Source organism: Pavona decussata, unplaced genomic scaffold (genome assembly GCF_977016875.1).
Source record: "Pavona decussata unplaced genomic scaffold, jaPavDecu1.1 SCAFFOLD_223, whole genome shotgun sequence".
Taxonomy (NCBI): domain Eukaryota; kingdom Metazoa; phylum Cnidaria; class Anthozoa; order Scleractinia; family Agariciidae; genus Pavona; species Pavona decussata.
Window position 1 is genome coordinate 1,279,654 of NW_028145628.1, and position 10,347 is coordinate 1,290,000.

At 37.3% G+C, this 10,347-nt stretch overlaps 1 protein-coding gene across 1 annotated transcript; it reads right to left on the reverse strand.

The window, feature by feature from the left end:
- Positions 1-218: 218 nt before the first annotated feature.
- On the reverse strand, positions 219-10,301 carry LOC146459046 (uncharacterized). Its single transcript, XM_085089836.1, has 4 exons — positions 9,993-10,301; positions 6,098-6,272; positions 3,634-3,834; positions 219-2,322 (listed from the first exon to the last, which is right to left on the reverse strand). Exons 1-4 carry the CDS (start codon positions 10,203-10,205, stop codon positions 1,961-1,963), a joined length of 951 nt encoding a protein of 316 aa, XP_084945962.1. The 5' UTR covers positions 10,206-10,301; the 3' UTR covers positions 219-1,960.
- Positions 10,302-10,347: the final 46 nt, after the last annotated feature.

Below are 10,347 nucleotides of genomic sequence, written 5' to 3' on the forward strand. Positions count from 1 at the left end.
TATTTTACCTGTATTGATACTGCTCGTTTTAAAAAAAAGAAACAGTCAAAATTAAAACGTTCTTAACTGATTCTCAGCCTGGGTAATGTTTTTAGGATTTCCTCAGCTTCAACGTTCTTATAAAACGGTTCTTATAAAAAATAAATAAATAAATAAAAAAAAGGAGTTTACACAGGCAGGTTACTCAAGATAACTGAGAATAACGAATAAATAGGCCGTTAGGTAAAGAATATTTTAATCTTTGAGCAACTGTTGACAAAATTTTTTTTTACATAAATTATACATCTAAGTTATTAACTTACTCTGTCACACCGATGCCAATATAAACTAAACAAAATTGTCTGTTTTTTACTTATTACAAGTTTGTTATTTCGCGAACAGTTGGCAGATTAGTCATTACCAAGAAAAATATATAACAATGAAGGGCTTAACTTCATCATAATACTGCACTAACTCGAATTACCGCTTGCCCGGGACGTTTATTGCAAACTCAGCACCTTAAGAGGGGGCATTTACAATGTAGTCTAACAGGCGCAGCGAGTAAAAAATAATTGTTTTTAACACAAGAAGATAAAATTCATTTCTTTAAGCCACCGTGTAATTTTCAATTTATTATATAGGCAAATCTATCGCTCGCGAGTTTTCACTAACTGTTTGCACAAACAACCGTGAAACAGCGGGAAATGACGTCATCAATGTCCTCACTAGTGAGGATATGGAAAATACGCCACTCGGGTCCCGGATGTAGTTTGGTATGAATTTTACGAGTGGTGCATTTTCCAGTAAAACGCTCATGTCTATATAATAAATGGCTGTTGCTCACAATCCTTAGATACATGTATTTGTATCCCAGAATGTGACAATAAACGGACACGTTTTTGGCTTTTCAACATGTATTATCAACTCTTGCTATATACCTAGACTTCCACTCAACAAAACGAACATTGTGAATGGTTAATTCTTGGTCACGTGCCCCTGATCAAATACAAAATAATGTATCCCGACCGGGGTACAATTCCGCAGTTGTTACCCTCTCAGTTGTTTGTTTGTTTATTTGTTTTGCTGTGATTGTTGAAGGGAAAGTCTAAATATATAACAAAGCACTTAATGTATGGTCCCTCGGGAAACTAGTTAGTTCTGTTTTCCCGAGAGCCCTGATGTTTCCCTCGACTCCGTCTCGGGAAACATCAGGGCTCTCGGGAAAACAAAACAAACTATTTCCCTCGGGACCAAGTGCATTATTGTTCCCCTGTTAGGAAGTTTATCTACAGTGACATTGCCGTAACAAGTAATCAAATAAAATTGAAAATATCCAAAACCCTACCGGTAAAAATAAGTAAAATAAACTTAAATTGTTTTGAAATTTATGACAGAAGTATGAGCTAAAGCCAAGCCAGAAGGACGGTTCCCCAAGAAGATGCTGGCTCAATTGAGGTGTTAAGAATTTATGGCTGCCCAACACTGCGATGTCAATGAAAAGTTCACGACATTCTGATAAAACTTTAAGGTTTCTAACCTTTTAATTTCAACTTGAAAAGAAAAAGGAAAACAAACAAAAAAAAAAACGTACTGCATGAAGGGATGCAGCTCAACATTATCACCACAAGGATTTTATCCATACTCAAGTAGGAAAAGCATTAAAATTACTGATGCCACTTTCTGGGAGAGAAGCTGTTTAACCCTTCAAGCCCTGACAACGATCAGCAAATAACTTTTCCTTGTGTTATCAATACACTAAAAAACACATGCTGGTCTTAAGAATAAACTTTTTGATCATGAAGCAGATTCTCTAAACTGCTGCCACACAGGATGACAGAAATCCAGGAAAGAGAACTTTCATGTGGATACCAGGGCTGAATAAGGATACAAATAATCCTTTTTTAACATTCAAGCAAATCTACATGTACATATAAAAGCTTTCACTATATAAAGCCGCACACACTAATTTTGCTGTCATCTGTTAGCGCTTTGTTAACGTGTTGCCATTGGTTATCTCAGGGGGGGTCTCCTCCATAAGGTAGTATACTAAAAATGCTGTAAAACCTAGAAAAACTAAGACCGCAAGTAATATTTGAATGCAAGGGCTGCAAATTGTGGATTCTTCTTTTTCCGGCTGAGCAGACTTTTTAACCTCCACAATTTCAATGGAATCTGTGTGATCAAGGCTATCTGCTGTTTCACCTTTGCTTTCATTGTACACTTCCCTACTATGCTGCTGTGTTCTTAATGTCCTTGTTAATACTCTTTTTCTAGGCGTTGACTTTGCAGGGGTGGACTTGTAAGGGGGTGGAGGTATCTCATGGGAAAGAGACTCCTCGTGAGCTGCAAAAAGAAAAAAAATGGAATGGAACATTATGCATAATTAATATTGTTTCCAAAACCAGAGGGGAAATTAAAGACAAGTGACTGGGAAAATAAAAAAAAAATTGCTTGCTTGATTTCTTGCATCTCTACAGTGCAATAAAATACGGTAGTTTTACCAGAAAACTTGTGCTTATGGATGGCGGCACGTTCTAATTAACAATTAGATGGCGAGCTCGAGGTTTCTATCGGCTGATCGCTCCGAGCCAACTATCAAAGGCGATAGAAACCGAGAGGGAGCCGTCTAATTGTTTTAGCATACCTCAGTGATCGATCTATGAAGCAAAAAAATCTTTACATTTCATATATTTGTGAAATGATGCATGCTAAATCGCGCGCGCTCTGACAAACTGCCGTCTATCGATAGATAGACGGCACCTGTGTAGCCAATCAGATTGCGCGTTATGCGATAGTCGGTCACTGAGGTATGCTAATTCTGCATATCTTGAGATACTCGGGTTACCTTTGGGTGGTGCCCACTAATACAGGGATATTTTTGCACGGTTTAAAACTAAGCAGGGGAAGCAGAGCTTAGCAAGTGCTCTTGGTATCCAAACAGCAAACAAAAAGTAGAGTGATGTATGAATTCAGATATTGAGTTGGAAATTTCTGATAACAGACAATAAATTAGTTAACTACAACTATGCAGATTTCAGCTGAAACACCTTACTATAAGAAAAAAAATTAAAGGACTATTTAAGGACTTTTAAGGGCAAACTATTTATTTTCAAGCACCAGATCTCGTATAATAATATTATTTTTATCAAGGCTCCACACTTTCTTTGGAATTTTGCTAACAGAGACAGATGTTAAACTTTGGGGAGTAAGCAAGCAAAACTGAATGCAGATTTCGGGTATTGGAAAAGCAGCAGAAAAGAATTACAAGAAGGCATGTGAGATAGCTGGAGTTTCTGAGGTAACTAACAATATAAAATTTCTTTACAACAGTGTACAAATGCAAGTTACAGCTAAAACTGAAACAAAACTAAAGGACTCTCAAAGGCCCTTGAGGGCAAAATATTAAATTTAGGTTCAACCACCAAATCTCAAAACCCACAACCTCCAGCTCAGGCTACGTTACCCAGTTTTCAAATTCCTGGCTAAAAGCCTGATTGAAGAACAAGTACTGTATGCCAAAATGACCTCGTTAGCATTACAATAACAGGGTTGTCCTTTAAAAAGTCACAACCTACAGCTGCAGGCCCAAACATTATGTCTGGGTGTGTTTAATATTTCAACCCATTACCGACTTACGCATGTAAGCAGTAATACCTTGCTGATCATGGTTGTAATCTAGTCGTTCAAACATCTCTGGCTCCAACTCTTCAGCGGAGGCATCATTCACATCACTGCCGTCAGAAAACTCAGTGTTCTCCTTCCTCTGAAGCATTGGCGGCGATGTTCTCTTTTGCTTTGTTGAGAGCTTAGCAGGTGGAGCAGCAGGAGCTTGCAATTCCTCAGTCAGCAACTTGGCTGCAGTGTGTATGAGAAACAATATATTAAGGACAGTGCCTAGTGCTGTCTAATACAGAAGTATTTTTGTGTGGTTTATGACTATGCGGGGAAAGCAGATCTTAGCATTAGGGCTATTGAAATCCAAAAAGAAAATTAAGGCTAACTACACATTTTTTAGAGATAATGAAGGAACAATTATTCTAAAAAACAGTCCAATACAAGGCATTTGTATGGCGTTTTTTCCAAATTTATGCTTTATTAACTCTGAAAAAGGCATGGCTACCCCAAATTTTCTGTTTGGATACCAAGAGCACTTACTAAAATCTGCTTTCTCCGCACAGTTTTAAACCACGCAAAAATATCCCTGTATCCTGACATGCGCAGAATGTATGCGCAGTAACAAAAGTAGGCACTGTCCTTAAAATCTCATGTTCTAGAAACACAAGGAGATGGTGGACAACAAATTGCAATGTCATAGTTCAGGGAGCTGAGCTGGGAGAGGGGGAAGCTTTAGCAGTATAACAAACTCAAATTGTGTGAGCAGGTCTGGAAAATTGTAAAATAAAATTAATGCAAAAAGAGGTAAATTATACTTCAAGTATAACATTTCAGTAGAAACAAAATCGCTTGGAAATGTCCTTCCTGGATAAGCAAATTTTGAGGGATGTATTCGAATTTTCGCACGGGTCTCTTAAAACTCGCCTGAAAAATCATGAAACTTTGCCCGAAATACTGGCAATTTTTCAGTTGAACAATAGCCAAAATTCATATGCATTCTTTTTTGCACAGTACTTCTATATATTAATAACAGGAGAGCTGAATAGCTGAATGTGGTAAAAACCTTGAAAACAAAGTGTTAACAGAAAACGGTCTCAAATTACCAATACCTCTGGGTTTGTCTAAATAACATCTTTTGTACGTACATGTATGGTGTTATAATTTCATATTATATATTACCGGTAAATATATTAAAAACAAACAAAAGAGTGTAGTCTAGCTGTGTCCAAGTGCAAACAGCACTGGCACTAAAGAAATACATGTACGTAGCAACAGTCTACTCTACACTGTATAAATTTGTACAGCAATATATATCCTCATTATGGTAGCATGGAACCTGAATTTTTCTAACAGAAATGTAGTGGGCAAGGCAAGGGTTTGAGACTAACCTTTTAGCTCACTAAGTCAAGTAGCTACAGTGTGGTAACAGGTCTGATTTCATTAGCCAAAGCAAAATTTTCACTAGCTGCACTTTCACCAAATTTTTTTCAGGAAAAGGGGGCAGATATTTTTTATTTGATGCGTACTACATGTAATTGTTTAAAAAATATCCCACACCTGTAAAGGTTTTATTCACTGTTTGCAAAAAAATTGTGTTATTTGCGACTTTAATTTCAAGTTAACCCCAACATGAAAAAGCCTTAATAACTCTAAGCATGCAGCCTAAACAGCAACCAAAATAATATTAATGTAGATCTTTTACTCTTGATTTGCTTTAAATTTGTGATAGTTAAATACCTTATTTTCATCTTTGTTTTCTGTCCAGCACTCCAGCGCTTTACAATAAAAATTATTTTTACTAGCCACAATTGCTAGTGAAAGCACAAAACCTACTAGCCAAAACTGAATTTTCACCAGTCTGTGGCTAGTTGGCTACTGTTAGTCTCCAGCCCTGCTAGGGCATTAACTGAAAATTACTAACAACAGCCCAAGTTAGGTTCCACCCTTAAGCTTCCAGCAGCATTCAGTGAAGGTGCTCTACCCTGCTGGTAACAAGCTGATGTCACACTCAAAGTCTGAAGAGCATCCTTTTGCCCTATGGATGTCACCTCTTTGGAAAACAAATAATAAATCTGAGATTGTTTCCTTTAGTTTGAAGTAATGAACCAACCCGCTTTTGGGTGCGGCGAGTCTATCATTCTTGTCTGCAAACCTGAGACTTCTCTGATGAAGGACTTATGCTTGAATAATGGGTTTTCATGAAGGGCTAACCCTAAAAACATCAGCACCCAAATCTCTTTATGGTGGCCAATTTACCTTTAGTTATCAACTCTATTGATAAACCAAACATTTGTTTGTACTCCCAACCAACGCAGCACCACAGTTTCTTTGGAAACTAACTTCCTTATCTGAGACTTTCTAAGTGTCACAAAAGAAGTCAAGACCCCAAAACAGATTTACAGAAAAACCTAGTTTGCAAGACAGAAGAAATTTGACTTGCAAAAAGCTTCAATGAGCAAATATGGATAAGACAAAGACACCCACTGTGAATGTACAGACTTACCAAGCTTCTTCTGATAGAGGGGCCGTGTTGAATTTGTAATTGGGCCGACTGTGGCTCCAAAAGATTTGAGTTGCCTGGCAAGATCGCCATCTGATAAAGCAGTCACATCAAAGGGAAGGCCACCTTTTACTCTTTTGTTGATGACTATCTTTTGTTGGGCCTTTGGAGGAAGCTTCTACAAAATAATGGAATCCAGTTTGGGTAATTTAGATAAAAACCACATACATGTAGGATAGGAATGCTTTGCAGTTTTAAAAATGGGTTTATTTAGGGGTCAACCTAGACGGTACAACTTTAAGTTTTAATATCATACTTGTAGTTGTAAATTTACAACACACAGTATTGCAGTTTTGGTCCCATTAACAAGTTGCAGTTTAACAAGGACATGAAAGAGGAAAGAGGGGGGAGAGGGGATTGGGAAGAGCAGGAAAGAAATGTCCCCTAGCCCCTTTCACCGCCTTTGCAGGCTTGTCACATATTTGATTGGCACCAATCTCGTACCCAGAGTCCTCAGGCTTTTTGTCCAGCGGTTGGTCGCCAGGAGAGACTCTGGGGTACTAAAATTTTAGTACATGTACCGGAGGATTTCTGCAGTAAAATAATGCAAGCCATTATGGGACAGCCAATGCTCTACAGTCTCTCCTGGTGACCAAACAGTCAAGCCAAAGAGCCTGAGGACTCTGCGTACAAGATTGGATTGGCACAAAACAATTTGTGTTGTACACATGTATACGTCTCATTACAGTCAATCCACGTCACGCATGACCAGTATTTTTGTAATTTGAACGGAGTTTTGAAATTTACATGTCAGCTTTGAAAATCTCTAAGTTTTACTTTCCCTGAATAGTTTTAAACCGCACAAAAATATCCCTGTATTAGTAGGCACCACCCATAGGCGCAGTAACAAAAGTAAGCACCGTCCTTAAGTCCTTAAGGTGTCACAACTTCATCAAACATGAAGGTCAAGAGAATAAAGGCAATGACCAACAAGATGAAATGCCTTGATGTTCAAACAAATTCTCCCAACTCTCTTCATAAGAAAAGTAAAGGTAACAACGGGGAGAATATACATTTTGATAGCAGGGCATAATAGGTTACAGTAAGTCACTCACCATGAGAGAATGTGTTAAAATCAGTTCTATAATCTATAGTCCCATTACATACATGTATAATGCACGTAACATCACATATGAAAGGGGCGGGGGTGCTCGTCATCTCGCTTAGGGGTGTAAATTTCGGATTTTGGTTTCACTTAGGGTGTTCTGGTAAAAACACCATTATTTCTAGCCGTGAAGGCCTCGTTTAGGGTTGCACGCGCAAAGTTACTGTATTTTAATATTATTTATCTGTGTTTAAAAATGATCTCTTTTAGGGGGTCAACAAAGTTTGGGCCATGTCCAGATTGGTCTCCTTTAGGGGTTTGATTCAAAATTTCAGACGAGCATCACCGCCCCTTTTCATATGGGAGGCCCCCCCCCCCCCCCCCCCCCCCGGGGAGCTTGCACATATTACTACAGCTCATGTCATCAGTGGGTGACTGCAGCCATAAAAATCTAGGATGCCACCTTAAGTTGTGGTCATGTACTGCCTTGTTACAGTGTATGCCTGTGTCCAGAAATGCAACTTGTTGCTGAGAAGTTATCAAAAACCCAGGAAAATGCATTTTTACCATTACGTCAAGAAGGACAAAGAATGGTGGAACTCAAAGGTATGAACTAAAACAAACTTTGCGTAAACTCTTTCATTTCCAAAAATTGCCTGCTATTAAAGAAAACATTATGCTCTTAAAACCCTCACATGCCACATCTCCATGCATGTCCCCAAGTGGGAGACAATAGTAATAATAATAATAATAATAATAATAATAATAACAATAATAATAATAATAATAATAATAATAATAATAATAATAATAATAATAAAAAATAAAATACTGATTTGATTTTACTTTTAAAAGGACTTTTAATTAAAAGTAATAATAGTTGCAGTGTTGCTTTTAGCAGTTAGTTCTTTTTTGGTCATTTTTTAGGGAAATTTGACAAAGAAGCACTTTTCACTTTACTTTTTCTTTCTTTAATTTTAGACACGCGTCATAGGCTACGTTCGCACCCTATCTACGTTTTTTAGGGACAAAGGCTTCCAAACGTTTTATGATACTGCAATTACCGTAAATGCTCGAATTAGCGCCCAGGGCGCTTATTTAATTTTCTAAGGCAATAGGGGGGCGCTTATTTCGTTTATCAATTTTTAACCTCAAAATGACACTATCTTTATTTCTATTTAAAACTAAACTGCAACATAAAAATTTAAAAACCTTATAGAAGACTACTTTTTGCGAACTAGAAACGTTCTTAGGACTTTTTCATCAAAAAGGGGTGGGCGCTTATTACAACTTTTGAGCCTTAGGAGAGGTGCTAATTCGAAGTGGGGCACTATTTGAAGCTGGGCACTAATTCGAGCATTTACGGTATACTAATATTACTGTTGCACTTGTTCGTGTGATTGCCTGCTCTTAATGGTCAATACTTTTACACACCATAAAATGATATCATAAAATGTTCAAAACTCAAGTGGCTGTGAGTGGTTTCACTGCCAAGTTTTGAACATTTTGTGGCATCATTTTAATTTACAGCTACAAGAGTATAGATGTTAGAAAACCATTGTTGATTTTTTTTTTTACAATCACGTGGAAAAAGTATGAGCAGAAATTTGGCTTTATTTTTTGTTGAGAAAGTGCACACATTGCAGCTGACCTCATTTTTATTGTCTGTACTCTTATAGACAATAGCTGCGAGCCATTCAGTGCATGGGAATTTTAACAGTTATTGTAAAATAAGAAGAGATCTGAGCAGTTGTACTTTTAACATAATGCACAATTAATACTGTTTTCAAAATCAGAGAGGAAATTAAAGACATGACTGGAAAAATAAAAAAAAGTTGCTTGCCTGATTTCTTGTATCTCTATTACTATAGAGCAGTAAATCAGTTTTAACAGAAAACGTCTGCTCAAAGAGTTAAAAAATGTTTCTAGAAATCAGAATATGGAGAAATTATTGAACATTGAACTCCCACACAACAATTTTGAGCCATGTTTAGCTCAATTTAAAATCGTGGGCAATTGCAAAGTCCTGGATTTTTAAATTGTACATGATGTTCTAATAAATACTTGAGAAAGTCTAAAATTAATAAGTGTCATCCTTGATTCAATTTCATTTTCAATTTCAGTTATTTCACTTTCAATTTCATAGGTTTATTTTGCTCAACACTGGTTTGAATTATTGTAAATGTCTTAATGCGCTTATAATAATTATAATTTCACAAGCAACACAAAAGACCTATTTAGCGTCAAAAGAGACTTCTTGCAGTTTTTGAATGTACACATTAAAGTTGTGATAACAGACCCCTGTGTTAGTTTAACCTTACGTGTAAATCAAAGAAGTTAACTTGTTCCTTCTTACCTGGTCGACTTGTGAAGGCATTTTTAAATTAAGCAATGCTTCAAGTTGAAAAAATAACAAATAGGTGAGGCTCTCCTTAAGATCTCCTAAAGGATAAAAATTCGCGAGGAAGCCATAAGAGGCCAACAAAAATCACCCGGAATTTAGACGGCGGAAGTCCACGGGAAGCTAACCCTATTAGGAAGGTAATTCCCTGCATCAAAAGCTGTTTCGCTCGAAAGAAAGTTACAAAACGAAGCTTCTCAAAATGCTGCCAACTTTGAAACAACAAAGTTGCACCTGCTACAATCGCTTGAAGCAACAAATCACAGCAACTTTGGGAATTAACCGACTAAACCGCAGACGCTAACTATTACCAGTCTCAAAATATCAAAACAATACGAAATGCTAAAATATTGTAACACAACCGCAGAATTAATTAATGATGGAGTAAATACCTTGCTGGATCCCATCGGAGAAGATTCCGACAATTCTTCGGATTCGTCCGAGGAAGATTGCTCCTCGTTTTGAGAAGTCAACTTCTGCAAATACAAGTCAACGTAAAAAGCTTTCCTCTGATCCGTTTTCGGCAATGGGATGCCATTTGCCTTTAAAGCGCTCTTTAACTTGTCCTTTGTCAACAGATGCGGAGTGTTTGAGAACGATGACATTTCAATAAAATGCCTAAAACTTCACCAAAACAGTTACAGGGCTAGGGGATCGAGAGTAAAACGGAAGTTTGTGAAAACGCGCCATTGGGGATCACCTTTTGCGCATACGCTGTTCGGCTTACCGCTTATATCGGTTTAATAA

What these genes read in the sequence shown, in the direction of transcription:
- LOC146459046 (XM_085089836.1), bottom strand. Translation starts at nt 10,205, where the DNA reads ATGTCATCGTTCTCAAACACTCCGCATCTGTTGACAAAGGACAAGTTA. An exon ending in CTCCGATGGGATCCAGCAAG is followed by an intron (nt 6,273 to 9,992) that starts GTATTTACTCCA and finishes ATTATTTTGTAG; the next exon opens with AAGCTTCCTCCAAAGGCCCA. An exon ending in CCTCTATCAGAAGAAGCTTG is followed by an intron (nt 3,835 to 6,097) that starts GTAAGTCTGTAC and finishes TACACACTGCAG; the next exon opens with CCAAGTTGCTGACTGAGGAA.